The 17,244-nt window shown below is 47.4% G+C and overlaps 1 protein-coding gene across 2 annotated transcripts in view; it reads right to left on the bottom strand.

Moving 5' to 3' along the window:
• Positions 1 to 17,244, bottom strand: part of MYO7A (myosin VIIA) — a 203,237-nt gene that overhangs the window by 98,988 nt on the left and 87,005 nt on the right. For both annotated transcript variants that reach the window (XM_088473794.1, XM_088473795.1), the window contains exons 8-11: positions 14,203 to 14,356; positions 12,345 to 12,421; positions 3,073 to 3,192; positions 1,784 to 1,926 (exon numbers count right to left, since the gene is read on the bottom strand). In XM_088473794.1, coding sequence (XP_088329920.1) covers positions 1,784 to 1,926; positions 3,073 to 3,192; positions 12,345 to 12,421; positions 14,203 to 14,356 — 494 coding nt within the window. The remainder of the gene's footprint in view (positions 1 to 1,783; positions 1,927 to 3,072; positions 3,193 to 12,344; positions 12,422 to 14,202; positions 14,357 to 17,244) is intronic.

Here is a 17,244-nt window from a genome sequence, read left to right as displayed (position 1 = left end):
GGTCACTAGGATAGTAAGGCGACCAGGGTCACTGTGATAAGCTAGGCTGGTCGCCAGGTTTGTGAATACTGCTGTACCATTACTGCAGCATGTCTTACTATCCAGGGTCACTAGGATAGTAAGGCGACCAGGGTCACTGTGATAAGCTAGGCTGGTCGCCAGGTTTGTGAATACATGCTGCAGCATGTCTTACTATCCAGGGTCACTAGGATAGTAAGGCGACCAGGGTCACTGTGATAGGCTAGGCTGGTCGCCAGGTTTGTGAATACTGCTGTACCATTAATGCAGCATGTCTTACTATCCAGGGTCACTAGGATAGTAAGGCGACCAGGGTCACTGTGATAAGCTAGGCTGGTCGCCAGGTTTGTGAATACTGCTGTACCATTACTGCAGCATGTCTTACTATCCAGGGTCACTAGGATAGTAAGGCGACCAGGGTCACTGTGATAAGCTAGGCTGGTCGCCAGGTTTGTGAATACTGCTGTACCATTACTGCAGCATGTCTTACTATCCAGGGTCACTAGGATAGTAAGGCGACCAGGGTCACTGTGATAAGCTAGGCTGGTCGCCAGGTTTGTGAATACTGCTGTACCATTACTGCAGCATGTCTTACTATCCAGGGTCACTAGGATAGTAAGGCGACCAGGGTCACTGTGATAGGCTAGGCTGGTCGCCAGGTTTGTGAATACTGCTGTACCATTAATGCAGCATGTCTTACTATCCAGGGTCACTAGGATAGTAAGGCGACCAGGGTCACTGTGATAAGCTAGGCTGGTCGCCAAGTTTGTGAATACTGCTGTACCATTACTGCAGCATGTCTTACTATCCAGGGTCACTAGGATAGTAAGGCGACCAGGGTCACTGTGATAAGCTAGGCTGGTCGCCAGGTTTGTGAATACTGCTGTACCATTACTGCAGCATGTCTTACTATCCAGGGTCACTAGGATAGTAAGGCGATCAGGGTCACTGTGATAAGCTAGGCTGGTCGCCAGGTTTGTGAATACTGCTGTACCATTACTGCAGCATGTCTTACTATCCAGGGTCACTAGGATAGTGAGATTTTGAGGATTAAAGGTATTCACAAGGAGGCCAGGAAATCCCGAACGCTGATGTGTAAAAATAACAAACTATGGGCCTGATTCAGACCCACTCGCGAGCGGCTGTCCGCTCGCAAGTGGGTCGATGTTATGGACTGAGCATGCGCACGACGGAGGGAGCTCCGTCGTGCGCATGCGCCAGACGCGACGAGCGAAGGAAAGTCCTTCGCTCGTTGTGTCCGATCAAAGGGGGGCGTGATGTTAATGTTGATTGACCGCACGCCCCCTTTGGGCGTGCCGGGGGCGTGCCTCCCTGACGGGGCGTTCCCACGGGAACGCCTCCCGTCAGAAGCCGGCCCACTGACATCACTAGTGATGTCAGTGGGAGTGATTTTGGCTCTGATAGAGCCAAAATCACTCCGGAGCTTGCGGTTGAAAACCTCAACCGCAGGCTCCGGCTCGCAAATTCGATGGTCGCGATGGTCTCGACCATCGCGACCATCACAATGCACGCTCGTATAGCCTGTGGGTGGTGACCCACAGCTATACGAGCGTCCAGGAGGACGCTCCATGAAAATGGAGCCCGGCCCTCATTCAGAGCGTGCGCTCTGCTCAGAGTGTACGGCTCTGAATGAGGGCCTATCCCATTGTTACAGCAGGGATGAAGAGCTCACCCTTCGGGCTTATCCTCAGTCGGGCGTAATCCGCCCTCAGTCTTCATTTCTAAAGCATTTGCTATCTGTTACCTGTTTACAGTGAAGTTCTCAAACCCAAATATATCCAGCAGCCCAATGGATCTCCTGACGATTTTTGGTTCATTAGACAGAGGTCTGTAAATAGCGGCATTGATCTTCTCTACAATCCACACGAAGAGGCGCCCGTATATTCCCTGGAACATCGATAGAACAAGCTGTGTTTACTGGAGCTCAGTATTTTATTTTAGAGGTGTATTAGGATAAATGACAATTAGTGGAAATAAAGGCTCCACATGTACATCGGGGATCCGTACTGCATTACTGTGGTTTGTTCTAACCGCCTATATAATACCACTAACAGTCATCAAACATAAAATGATAACAGCGTATTGCGTTTCTCTTCACTCTTCCGTGTAATATCGCTCATGTAAACGCTGACTTTAAAACTTGTGGGAAAAGGACTGAAATTACTGCTACATAAAAAGAAAAGCTTTAAAGACAAAATAAACAACAAATACAACAAATAAAATCAAGTGAAATTTCCATATACAGTATGAAGTTGAAAATATTTTGATCAGTCTTAAGGGGCCCATACATCTACAATCAATTGAGGCAATTCCCCGTTTTACCAATGACTGCGTTGGGGGATCGTGACAATCCAACATGTTGGACAATCTCAATTTGCCACCCAAAAATGATTGGAGTCGGCGAATATGAGATTTTTTAAAATGTTATATTTTCCCGATCCCTCCAGAGATCGGCAGATTGGGGAATCTGGGAATCACCCGGCAGATGTTTGGTCCGCATTACTCTGATTTACAGATACAACTATTAGTTTGTCAAAAAGTGTGAAGAAGTATTTACTCCTGCCCCCATCCATAGCGGAAACAATACACATACCCTCATCAATATACAAAGACACATAAAGATATTATATCCATAATGTGATCATATCAATGCGATCTCTATTGTGAGTAGACAAATATTAATCAAGTCTGATGTTTAGAAAATAACTGTGGTAGAGGGAAGATTTAAATAAAATTTTCTGTGTGTCAACAAATCACCCAATAAAAAGAATGTTTGTAAAAGCGTTTTTTGCGATTGATGGAATTATTGTATCGCTGGTCACCTAAAACTTAAACTAGGTTGATGCAGCCAAGACACCCAAACGGCATAGCATAGCATAGTCAGTGTGTTATTAATCTTAAACCCCGTACAGGAAGCAGATTATGATACAAGATAGAGGCTCACCACACTCCTGGAATGCAAATGCCAGCAAATCAATGAGAGAGGTACCTTGCATGCATGTCTAATAATGGGAAGATTCGTTCTTTATCTACCTTAACGAAGGCGTCCCTGACATCCAGAGCCTGCTCCATGCTGAGGGGGGTGGACACGGTCTCCCCTCTAGTGATAATGGTCCGGCTCGTGAGGCAGTTCATCAGGTCTTGAGGCTCAACCTGTTAAAGGCAAAGGTGGGGACAGACATAAGGAGAACAATAACAAGGATAGATAAATAATCTGTGTCTAAGCCTTTCCTGTGACGGTAGCTTCAGGCGCGACTTATTAATATTATATCCTTGTATAGACATGTATATAATGTATACATTTCAGGAACCCGCCTAACTGTCCACGTCATACATAGGTGCCGAAAGGTGGAAAAAGGGAAAACGTCAATCCAAACTCCAATTTACCACCAATTTGCCACTATTTTACCACCAATTTACCACTATTATACCACCTCCTTACCTCCAATTTACCACTATTTTACCACCTCTTTACCACCAATTTACTACTATTTTACCACCAATTTACCACCAATTTACCATTATTTTAACAAAAAGTTACCACTATTTTACCACCAACACTATATTACCACCAATTTTCCACCTCTTTACCACCAATTTACCACTATTTTACCACCAATTTACAACCGCTTTATCACCAATTTACCACTATTTTACCACCTCTTTACCACCAATTTACCACTATTTTACCACCAACACTATTTTACCACCAATTTTCTACCTCTTTACCATCAATTTACCACTATTTTACCACCAATTTTCTACCTCTTTACCACCAATTTACCACTATTTTACCACCAATTTACCACTATTTTACCATCAATTTCCTACCTCTTTAGGGCCCCACCAAGGTAGAGGGGACCTTGGGATGTATTTATTACTTTTGTAGGATCACATGTAATTATTACATGGATCGGAATACGCCCAGGAATGCGCCTTACTGTACTATGTGTGCCTGGAAGGTGCACAAGACGTCCCACTGATTTGTTTTAAGAATATATTCTATTGTCTGAGCCCTATAGCAGCGGCAGGCCTTATGTAACTCGGCAGGCCTTATATAACAGCTTCAGGCCTTATGTAACCCGGCAGGCCTTATATAACAGCTTCAGGCCTTATGTAACTCGGCAGGCCTTATATAACAGCTTCAGGCCTTATGTAACCCGGCAGGCCTTATATAACAGCTTCAGGCCTTATGTAACCCGGCAGGCCTTATATAACAGCTTCAGGCCTTATGTAACTCGGCAGGCCTTATATAACAGCTTCAGGTCTTATGTAACTCGGCAGGCCTTATATAACAGCTTCGCCTTATTTAACTTGGCAGGCCTTATATAATAGCTTCAGGCCTTATATAACTCGGCAGGCATTATATAACAGCGTTAGGGTTTTTGTTACGCGACAGGCCTTATATAACAGCGGCAGGCCTTATATAACTTGGCAGGCCTTATATAACAGCGTCAGGATTATGTTACTCGGCAGGCCTTATATAACAGTGTTAGGCCTCATGTTACTCAGCAGGCCTTATATAACAGCGTTAGGCCTTATGTAACTCGTCAGGCCTTATATAACAGCGTCAGGCCTTATGTAACTCGGCAGGCCTTATATAACAACGTCAGGCCTTATGTAACTTCTCAGGCCTTATATAACAGTGTCAGGCCTTATATAACAGCGTCAGGCCTTATGTAACTCGGCAGGCCTTATATAACAGCGTCAAGCCTTATGTAACTCGGCAGGCCTTATATAACAGCGTTAGGCCTTATGTAACTCGGCAGGCCTTATACAACAGCGTCAGGCCTTATGTAACTCGGCAGGCCTTATATAACAGCGTCAGGCCTTATGTAACTCGGCAGGCCTTATATAACAGCGTCAGGCCTTATGTAACTCGGCAGGCCTATACTCAGAAGCTCGGCAGGCCTATACTCAGAGAACCACAACAATGTATTCTTTACTTTCATTTCTTGGATGCACAAACTCTGCAAATGCAACTATGGGAATTTTTATTTTTTTGTTAGAATTCTGCCTGTTCCCCAATATAATGTATTTGAAATAAAAAGCTATTCTGCCACACTAAACCCATATAAACTGTGAGAAGGTATACAATACCTTGAGCAATGAAGCAGTTAAGGTAACTGTATAGAGAATGCATCACATTATTACATGAATGATATTCATTTGTACTCCACAGCGAGCTCTTTTGACTGGGATGACTGAGAGATCTGTACTAGGAATATGTCACCTGCAGAATTGTGACCCACCAGTAGATGGCGCTGCTGGCTGCAGTTGCGAGCTCTGGGCCTGATTTGAGAGGACGAAATGCAAACGCAAATGCATACTCTGACGGATTGCAGTTGCTAAAATATGCTAATGCCCTCTAAAGCACAGCCGAGCCTAGGTGCGCCCCCTGCTGCCTCCTCATATCTGTCCGACAATGTACAAGAGTGCAAACATCGGTACCATTGACGCACCGCAGACAGCCATGCTTCATCTGCGGCAGGTCTGACCAGCCGCAGACTCGGGTGCACCCCTGACACTCAGAGAGCTCTCGTGCTGCTAAAAAGATTGCAATGGCTAATATATGCACGCCCATGTAATGGCGTTGAAGCGGTCAGCACGCCTGCGTTTTTCTAAACCACAACTCCCCCCCCCCTTTACCATCCCGAAACACTGACAGCATGTGCACAGTACGGCGTTCGCGCATACGCATTAGCAAACAATCGCTTGATCTGCATAAAAATTGCCATTGCATCCGTCTCTGAACCAGTCCCTCTAACTCTAATTTACTTTTCTCTACATCTCCCTGTTTGAATTAGGGGTGTGCACCGGCCACTTTTCGTGTTTTGTGTTTTGGTTTTGGATCTGGATCTTTCTTCGTGTTTTGGATCTGGATTGGTTTTGCCAAAACCACCCTTCCGTGTTTTGGGTTCTGGGTTTTGTGTTTTGGATCTGTATTTTTTTGAAAAAAAGCATAAAAACAGCTAAAATCACAGAATTTGTAGGTTTTTCTGCTCCTATGCTATTATTAACCTCAATAACCTTAATTTCCACTCATTTCCAGTCTATTCTGAATACCTCACACCTCACAATAGTGTTTTTATGTCCAAAAGGTTGCACCGAGGTAGCTGGATGACTATGCTAAGCGACACGAGTGGGCAGCACAAACACGTGACCCATCTAGGCGTGAAACTGCAGTGGCAGACAGGATGGCATTGAAAAACTAGGCCCCAAACTGTACATAATGCAAAGAAAAAAAAGAGGTGCAAGATGGAATTGTCCTTGGGCCCTCCCACCCACCCTTATGTTGTATAAACAGGACATGCACACTTTAACAAACCAATCATTTCAGCGCCAGGGTCTGCCACACAACTGTGGCTGAAATGATTGGTTCGTTTGGGCCCCCACAAAACAAGCTGGCAATTAATCTGTCCCTGCACAAACTGGCTCTACGGAGGCAAGATGTCATCCTCATCCTCCTCATCCACCGATTCCTCACCCTCTTCAGTGTGTACATCCTCATCCTCACAGAGTATTAATTCGTCCCTGCTGGAACCACAGGTCCCTCTGTACGTTCTGGAGGCTGGTCTCCCTGGAAGAGTTGATAATTCATTTTATGAACATCATCTTCTCCACATTTTGTGGAAGCAACCTCCTACGCCTTTCGCTGACAAGGTTCCCGGCTGCACTAAACACTCTTTCGGAGTACACACTGGAGGGGGGGCAACTCAGGTAAAATAGAGCCAGTTTGTACAGGGACCTCCAAATTGCTTCTTTTTCCTGCCAGTACAGGTACGGATTGTCTGACATGCCTACTTGGATGCTGTCACCGATGTAATCCTTTAACAGACAGACGCACGCTTGTCGCTGCTGCTTTGAGGATTCAAGTGCGGCTACAGCCCACACAATTCACAAAGACTGAAAAAAAAAAAGAATATTTTTATTGTTTGTGGAGCACACTTTGAGGGTTACACCACCCTTTAACAGACAGACGCACGCTTGTCGCTGCTGCTTTGAGGATGCAAGTGCGGCTACAGCCCACACAATTCACAAAGACAGAAAAAAGAAGAAGAATATTTTTATTGTTTGTGTAGCACACTTTGAGGGTGTCACCACCCTTTAACAGACAGACGCACGCTTGTCGCTGCTGCTTTAAGGATGCAGGTGCGGCTACAGCCCACACATTTCACAAAGACCGAAAAAAAAAGAACAATATTTTAATTGTTTGTGTAGCACACTTTGAGGGTGTCACCACCCTTTAACAGACAGACGAACGCTTGTCGCTGCTGCTTTAAGGATGCAGGTGCGGCTACAGCCCACACAATTCACAAAGACAGAAAAAAGAAGAATATTTTTATTGTTTGTGTAGCACACTTTGAGGGTGTCACCACCCTTTAACAGACAGACGCACGCTTGTCGCTGCTGCTTTGAGGATGCAAGTGCGGCTACATCGCACACAAGTCACAAACACATTAAAAAAATAGTTTTTTATTTTTTGGAGCACTTTGAGAGTTACACCACCCTTTAACAGACAGACGCACGCTTGTCGCTGCTGCTTTAAGGATGCAGGTGCGGCTACAGCCCACACAATTCACAAAGACAGAAAAAAGAAGAAGAATATTTTTATTGTTTGTGTAGCACACTTTGAGGGTGTCACCACCCTTTAACAGACAGACGCACGCTTGTCGCTGCTGCTTTGAGGATGCAAGTGCGGCTACATCACACACAAGTCACAAACACATTAAAAAAATAGTTTTTTATTTTTTGGAGCACTTTGAGAGTTACACCACCCTTTAACAGACAGACGCACGCTTGTCGCTGCTGCTTTAAGGATGCAGGTGCGGCTACAGCCCACACATTTCACAAAGACCGAAAAAAAAAGAACAATATTTTAATTGTTTGTGTAGCACACTGTGAGGGTGTCACCACCCTTTAACAGACAGACGCACGCTTGTCGCTGCTGCTTTAAGGATGCAGGTGCGGCTACAGCCCACACAATTCACAAAGACAGAAAAAAGAAGAAGAATATTTTTATTGTTTGTGTAGCACACTTTGAGGGTGCCACCACCCTTTAACAGACAGACGCACGCTTGTCGCTGCTGCTTTGAGGATGCAAGTGTGGCTACATCGCACACAAGTCACAAACACATTAAAAAATTTTTTTTGATTTTTTGGAGCACTTTGAGAGTTACAACACCCTTTAACAGACAGACGCACGCTTGTCGCTGCTGCTTTGAGGATGCAAGTGCGGCTACAGCCCACACAATTCACAAAGACAGAAAAAAAAAGAACAATATTTTAATTGTTTGTGTAGCACACTTTGAGGGTGTCACCACCCTTTAACAGACAGACGCACGCTTGTCGCTGCTGCTTTAAGGATGCAGGTGCGGCTACAGCCCACACATTTCACAAAGACAGAAAAAAAAAGAACAATATTTTAATTGTTTGTGTAGCACACTTTGAGGGTGTCACCACCCTTTAACAGACAGACGCACGCTTGTTGCTGCTGCTTTGAGGATGCAGGTGGAATCTAGACGGAATTTGGAACCAAGGACACACTACCTCCATCAATTGTCTAAATCCCACAGCACTAATGTCGGATACCGGACGCACGTCTAACACCAACATAGCAGTCAAGGCCTCAGTTATACGTTTTGCTTCAGGATGACTGCTGTCGTACTTCATCCTCATCGCTAGGGACTGTTGGAGGGTCAATTGTTTAGTAAAAGTAGTGATGTTCCTACTTCCTCTCTGGGATGATGAACAACTCCCAGCAGCAGCAACAGCACTAGGAGGAAGTGGTTCTTGATCTTTCCCTATTTTATTTTTATCGGAGAAAGTTTGGTCCTCCATTTATGTTATATTGATATATAATATACGTGCGGCTAAAGCGCACACAAACACAGAAAATATTTTTTTATTTTTGCTGGAGAGTAGTGCACTTTGTGGGTTACACCACCCTTTAAGAAATGAGCCAGCCGGCTCTTTACTTATGGGACACAGGCGCACGCTTGGCGCTGCTCCTTTGTTGATGCACGTGCAGCCACAGTGCACACAAGTCACAAACACAGAAAATATATATTTTTTTGGTTTGGAGTGTACTTTGGGGGTTACAGAACCCTTTAATGGTCAAGCCAGCCGGCCCTTTACTTATGACACAGGCGCACGCTTGGCACTACTTTGTTGATGCACGTGCGGCTACTGCGCACACAATTCACAAACACAGAAAATAATTTTTTTTTTGGTTTGGACTCTAGTGTACTTTCGGGGGTTACAGCACCCTTTAACGGTCAAGCCAGCCGGCCCTTTACTTATGACACAGGCGCACACTTCGCACTACTTTGTTGATGCACGTGCGGCTACTGCGCACACAATTCACAAACACAGAAAATAATTTTTTTTTTGGTTTGGACTGGAGTGTACTTTGGGGGTTACAGCACACTTTAACGGTCAAGCCAGCCGGCCCTTTACTTATGACACAGGCGCACGCTTGGCACTACTTTGTTGATGCACGTGCAGCCACAGTGCACACAAGTCACAAACACAGAAAATATATATTTTTTTGGTTTGGAGTGTACTTTGGGGGTTACAGAACCCTTTAATGGTCAAGCCAGCCGGCCCTTTACTTATGACACAGGCGCACGCTTGGCACTACTTTGTTGATGCACGTGCGGCTACTGCGCACACAATTCACAAACACAGAAAATAATTTTTTTTTTGGTTTGGACTGGAGTGTACTTTCGGGGGTTACAGCACCCTTTAACGTTCAAGCCAGCCGGCCCTTTACTTATGACACAGGCGCACACTTCGCACTACTTTGTTGATGCACGTGCGGCTACTGCGCACACAATTCACAAACACAGAAAATAATTTTTTTTTTGGTTTGGACTGGAGTGTACTTTGGGGGTTACAGCACCCTTTAACGGTCAAGCCAGCCGGCCCTTTACTTATGACACAGGTGCACGCTTGGCACTACTTTGTTGATGCACGTGCGGCTACTGCGCACACAATTCACAAACACAGAAAATAATTTTTTTTTTGGTTTGGACTGGACTGTACTTTCGGGGGTTACAGCACCCTTTAACGGTCAAGCCAGCCGGCCCTTTACTTATGACACAGGCGCACGCTTGGCACTACTTTGTTGATGCACGTGCGGCTACTGCGCACACAATTCACAAACACAGAAAATAATTTTTTTTTGGTTTGGACTGGAGTGTACTTTGGGGGTTACAGCACCCTTTAACGGTCAAGCCAGCCGGCCCTTTACTTATGACACAGGCGCACGCTTGGCACTACTTTGTTGATGCACGTGCGGCTACTGCGCACACAATTCACAAACACAGAAAATAATTTTTTTTTTGGTTTGGACTGGAATGTACTTTCGGGGGTTACAGCACCCTTAACGGTCAAGCCAGCCGGCCCTTTACTTATGACACAGGCGCACGCTTGGCACTACTTTGTTGATGCACGTGCGGCTACTGCGCACACAATTCACAAACACAGAAAATAATTTTTTTTTGGTTTGGACTGGAGTGTACTTTCGGGGGTTACAGCACCCTTTAACGGTCAAGCCAGCCGGCCCTTTACTTATGACACAGGCGCACGCTTGGCACTACTTTGTTGATGCACGTGCGGCTACTGCGCACACAATTCACAAACACAGAAAATAATTTTTTTTTTGGTTTGGACTGGAGTGTACTTTCGGGGGTTACAGCACCCTTAACGGTCAAGCCAGCCGGCCCTTTACTTATGACACAGGCGCACGCTTGGCACTACTTTGTTGATGCACGTGCGGCTACTGCGCACACAATTCACAAACACAGAAAATAATTTTTTTTGGTTTGGATTGGAGTGTACTTTCGGGGGTTACAGCACCCTTTAACGGTCAAGCCAGCCGGCCCTTTACTTATGACACAGGCACACGCTTGGCACTGCTTTGTTGATGCACGTGCGGCTACTGCGCACACAATTCACAAACACAGAAAATATATTATTTTTTTAGCACTTGGGGGGAGCACCCCTGATGGACAGAGCACTCCCTGGACAACACTACAGCACCCCTTTAGGACTGGGACACTGCACAGGACTTTGGAGTGGACACAGCCCCTATGGAGAACTGACTGCACAACACAGTCCAGCCAGCCCCTATGGACTTTGAAGTAGTGGACACAGCCCCTATTAACAACAGCAGCACAGCACAACACAGCCAGTCCCTATGGACTTTGAAGTAGTGGACAACAGCAGCACTAAACTACACTACACTACACAGTCCAGCCAGCCCTAACTCCCACCCTCCCTCTTCACTGTCCACAGCCGAGTGAGAAAATGGCGCCGACGCGGGTACCTTATATAGGATCCAAAACCCGCGAGACTCGGAAGGCGGGATGATGACGTTTTGCCTCGATTTCAGATCCGAGTCAGGCGGGAAAAGTCGAGCCTGATTCGGATCGGACTCGGATCGGGGGGGCTCGGGGGGGTTCGGATTTCTGAAATCCGAACCCCCCCGAGCCCCCCCGATCCGAGTCCCCCCTAGTTTGAATACAATTTTAAAACTGGCTACTTTTAAAAATAATCTGTCAATAACAGAACAGGTATGAGAGCGGTACAATGTACTCAGGGCCTTAGGCCGCGTTTCAATTCAGTGCGATGCTGAATAGCGCCGGGAGGGAGCTCCCGGAGCTAATCAATTAAGCGCGCTAAGTCAGAGAATGGTGGTTCTCTGACTAAAGTGCCGGCCGCGAGGCTGTTAGTGCCGCGCTAAGGCGGCAAACAGCCGCACGGCTGGCACTTTTGTCGGATTTGTCCTCGCTCCCCCAGGAGGGTGCCAGAAGAAATCCTTTAGTCGGACCAAACAGCGCGCTGAATTGAATAGCTCTGGGAGCTTCCTCCTGGGGCTATTCATTATCACTTTGAATTGAATCAATGCCTTAGAGAGCAATGGCGGGCCCGGGTGATGGGGGCGTGGCCAAATCATGGGTGTGTGGCAGCGCCATTGTACGCCAAGGAGGGGAGCATTCTGTCCCTTGCACAGCTGCTCTGGGCCCCTGCTAAGCCTCTTAGACAAGCCTGGGCCCCTTAGATAAGCCTGGGCCACTTAGATAAGCCTGGGTCCAGGTAATCAGTACCTGCCCCCACCCAGCCCTGCAAGTACTGCCACAATGTATGATATATCGAGTGTACCATAAAAAAATAGAGTTCTATCTCAGCTGAAACCTCACATTACTGCATTTGGCCCTTTGATGAATCTGCCCCCCAGTCGCGTCTGTAAACCAGCAGATAAGCGCCAAGATTAGACAAATGCGCTGTGAGTGACTCACCTCCAGGAGTGTCGCTGCTGTGGTTAATGAGGTGGAATAAACCACTTCACAGGCGTCCAAGTTATCGTACATGCGGGCTGCAAAAATAATAAGAATTAATCTGTGTTCCTACAATACGTGGAGATGAGCGATGCAATAACACTGACACGTATGCACAGTGGAGGCAGCCATTTTGTTGACTGAGCCAGTCATTACATAGCAGCATTATCAGTTCACAGGGGAATTCCTGATATGAGAAGGAACCAGGTGTCGTTATTATCACATATAAAACCTCATTTTCACTTGTATTATAAGCATTTTTTTTACACACACGGGAGCTGGGTGGAGGGGGAGTGCACGGGTACTACTTACCTGGGCCCCAGTCAGTTGGAAGGGCCCAGGTAAGCTTCTGATGGGGATATTGTCCCCCATTGCAGCACTGCTGAGGTAGGGGCGGATCCAGGCGCAGAGCGATCAGTACGAAACCTCTCCTCTGTCCGCTGCCACTGGCCGCTGTATAGCAGCGCAGCAGCACATCGCGCAGGCGAAGAGAGGGAACTGCTGCTGGGAGGCTGTTGCCGCAGTCTCCTCTCTCTCCCCTCCCTCCCCTGTACAGAGGCCAGCGGCAGTGCGCAAATGAGGCTGAGTTCGCAGCAAAGTATTTTTAAAAACAGAAATTCAGAAGGGGCATGGTCACTCCTCCCAGATTTGGCTACACCCCCAGTACCCCCAGAGTTCTCGACGGCCCGCTCTACACAGGGGCCGTTTGTCCGCCCCGCAGCACTCCCCTGGGAATGCCCTCCTGATGTCACTCAGATTGAAGCTGGGATACAATGGCAGCCATCCAATCTGTGTGACCGGTTCATTGTAACTTCATGCATCCGGTAGACAGTTGTGGTGCTGCCAATGTCTAGGCCTGGACTTACCAGATTTTTGTTTACCCTGAGATGTTTTCACTGCCTCTATTGCGCTACCCCCCCCCCCCCATCCCTATTACCACTGAGCCCCCTGGTCACAACTTAATTACATCCATGTGTATAAAGACATATTGCAATCTGCCAGTAACTGTGATTATTATGAACTGTTTATTCTTGCGATAACAGAGAACAAATATGTGTTAGCCTCAAAATATAAGGCACAACTTGCTAATCATTTGGGATGTGGATGAGGCCTGTTTGCAAATCCAGCTCTTTCCAGAACCACAGAATTCTCACTTTCCAAAGAGCTTCTGTCTTTCTAGCGCAGTGAGAGGCAACCTTCAGGGGCCACAACCTGATACACTTCAGGGGCCACAACCTGATACACTTCAGGGGTCACAACCTGACACACTTCAGGGGCCACAACCTGACACACTTCAGGGGCCACAACCTGACACACTTCAGGGGCCACAACCTGATACACATCAGGGGCCACATGGGAGGCCCGTGTACACAATACCTTTAACCTCAGGAACAAGTTAAAGCAATATATTTAATTAAAGATAGAAACATCTATCTGTAATGTTGTAAAGATCAGTTTAATCGCAGCCCCAAAATAGAGTCACTGACGCATTTCTTTGTGAAATGACACAATAAAACGCGTCAGTACATTACATTGGGATTACAACTGGACTGATCTTTAAACCATCCTCAGAATTGTAATAACATATCAACAGGTATTTTAACCAAACGCTACATGTTATAACAGATAGAACTGACAATGAGGCAGGACGGAGCCGGCCCTTCACATGTGATCTAGCAAAAGTTAAGCGTTGAAATCAAATAGTTACTGTCTTTCTGTACAACTTACATATGGGAAAACCCCAGCAGTTTCGCCTGTATTATTGCACCATTTGTACTAAACACACAGCAGTGATAAATCATCGGCCGCGTTCTATTACCTTCATAGCGGAGGTTGCCCATATGCAATATGGCAGCCAGGAGCCGGGAGATCTCCCAGTTCTCGGTATCAGTAAACATCAATACTTTCATGGCTGATCGGATGTTGGCATATTCCTTAGTGTCATCTCTGCCGTCACAGGTGGTGCAGTTCCCCTGGAAGAGACATCAGCCCAAACCTCAGACAGTCACTTAGGAAAGACTTGTATATAATATTATGGGGGAGGGGACCATGGGCTTGATTCAGGGATGGACGCAATTCCCGTTGCTGCTGCGATTCCGTGAGCGGTGGACTTAAATAATGCATCTTGTGCACTGAGGTCCTGATTCGCTATTGAACTCAACTGCGAATGCAATAGCGAATACGCGCGCAATTCAATTTGCGATAGTATGCTAATCCATTGCGATTGCTATGCCGCCGCTGCACGACACCAGGACGCCCACTTTACCTTACACACATCCGTAATGTTTAGCAAGACTGCGACACCATCGGTAACATGGAGTACCATCGCAGCCTCACGCACACTTGCACAAGCCCTGACCTTACTCAGGAATTGCTAACTTCATCGCACGCTATCAGCCTCAGGCTGCGTCGGGCATCGCAGTGGATAATTTATGCATGCCCCTGCAACGGCGTTCAAACGCACTGGCACGCCTGTGTCCGGCCGACCACCCCCCTGGTCACCACCCACAAATGGCACCTCCTGTTAATCACTCTACGATGGGTCTGCGTAGTCACTGCAATCGCAGTCCCGATCGCAGAGGGCGGTGTGCATGTGCATTACGATCCATACGCATGTGCAGTACGCAACAATCGGCTGATCGCATGCGTATTAACAACTGCGTTCCTTGCTGAATCAGGCTTATTGACTCTCTGGCGTCTCACAACCACCGCTTACGGACAACATCGGTAAACATCGGTCAGTACACTGGACCTGGGTAAACCTATGCTGTCTTATAATGAGCGTCTCACCTAAGGCGCCGGGGCCTCTAAGTGGCATACAAATCTGTAAGAGGCTCACTAGAGCAGGCCCAGAGAGCGGTCCTGACACGGCTGAGTGTTTTTAGCTGCCCCTCATTACCTCCCCCAGACGCTGACTGCCTGTCACTCATTTTGCAAATAAATCCTCACTGCGACCGCCTTCACTAATCTATCGCTGCGCAGGGGCAGTGCGGCTTTAACAAGAAATCGCTCCACTGCGCCTGACATCCACATTGCGTCCATCTCTGAATGTGGCCCTGTGACAGTGAGCTCAGACAGTCTGGCAGCGCAAGGGAGGACTCGCACGCTCTCTAATTCGCTGCTGCTGATACGGCTATGTACACAACATTTAGCACCTCGCAATCTACACATAATGTCGATGTTCACAAAATGTATCGATTATTTACTTTATTTACTGCGCATGTGCAAAAAAATTCTAAAACCCCCTATGGCGCAGGCCGTTGCACAGAGAACGCAAAAAAGGCGCTGCTGCGATCTGGTCAGACGGTATCAGAAATGTGGTGTAAAGTGATGGGCGGTGACTGGGCGGTGGCTAGTAGCTTACACAAACATGGGCCGTTCTGTGGGCGTGTCATGGGAGTGTCGCGGGCGTCTCAATGCAAGCGCTGCATTACTAGACGCAAAGCGGCAAGCATAAGCGCATGTGATCAGACGGAGAAACTGTATTTGCCACAGGGCTGGTGTACGATTCGATGTAGTGACAATTGGTGGCGTGTAAAGACACGCCGATCGGTATTACAGCGTGCACAGGCGCTAAATGCTGGTGTCTCATTCCTTGCACATTCGGTCGCACGCATGTCCACACAGGAAAGAGTTTCTAGCGCCATTTGCATAAACTCGCAGATGGCCAGCAATAGACGCAGCTGCGTGCGCTTTTCCGTACGACTCAGAATCAGGACCTGGATGTGGTAAATCACAGCATCCTCTGTCCAGATCTGAAAATACCATTTAGTGCTGTTGGATGAGATATTCTAGTGAGAATTTGAGAGGTGGCCGCTGAGCAATTAGGAGTGAGCCCCACTGGTCAGGGACAGAACTGTGCATCACCAGGAACCACACCAGGAACCATCACCAGGAACCAGCAAATCTAGCCTCCTGCGCCTCTACTGGCCATATGAAGCCGATCTTCTCTAACAGGGACCTCAAGGAGGGGGTGCAGGGGTGGGCAGGCCGTGTGCTCCCCCTCACCTTAGGGCCCTGTTGTGGCCACTCCCCCTGAACTTGCTGTACACCCCCTGAATGTAGACGCTCCGCTACAGGCAGCGATTCCCGGACCTTCATACTTTTTCTTGAATTTTGCTTCTTATTCGCATCGTAGCTACATACAGAGTGGCTTATAGGGGTCTATTTACTAAGCAGTGTTAGGAGAGAGAGTGAAAAGTGATAAGGTACCAGCCAATCAGCTCCCAACTGCCATCTCACAGGCTGTGATTAAAAAATGAAAGTTGGGAGCTGATTGGCTGGCACCTTATCACAGACTTATCACTTTTCACTCTGGGCCTGATTCAGACCCGCTCGCGAGCGCTATGCGCTCGCAAGCGGGTCGATGTTGGCCCAGTGCGCATGCGCGAAACCCGGATAGCGACGGGCAAGCCGTCGCTCCGGGTCTCGCTACAAATGGGGCGTGCTATCGATGTTGAGTGAGAGCACGCCCCCTTTGGTTGGGGGCGTGGCTGCCTAGACGGAGGCGTTCCCATGGGAACGCCTACCGTCTAGGGCCGGCCCCACTGACATCACAAGTGATGCCAGTGGGAGTGCTTTTGGCTCTGTTAGAGCCGAAAGCACTCTTGGGCTTGCGGCAACGAGACCCTACCACAGATATGCAAGCGACCAGGAGGCCGCTCTAAAAAAAGAGAAGGACGGCCCTGATTCAGAGCGAGCACTCTGTCAGAGCGTCCGGCTCTGAATCAGGGCCTCTGTCTCCTAACACTGCTTAGTAAATAGACCCCATAATGTCCTAGGCACTTACTGTAGGATCAGTATTTTTATGTCAAAGGAATTGGTATAAAGTCGCACAGTCAGCACTGTGATGCGTGGTGCA

The sequence above is a fragment of the Taudactylus pleione genome, unplaced genomic scaffold (assembly GCF_031769625.1).
Source record: "Taudactylus pleione unplaced genomic scaffold, aTauple2 ptg000140l, whole genome shotgun sequence".
Taxonomy (NCBI): Eukaryota; Metazoa; Chordata; class Amphibia; order Anura; family Myobatrachidae; genus Taudactylus; species Taudactylus pleione.
Note: the sequence above shows the minus strand (reverse complement) of the source record. Positions and strands in the feature narration are given on the sequence as shown.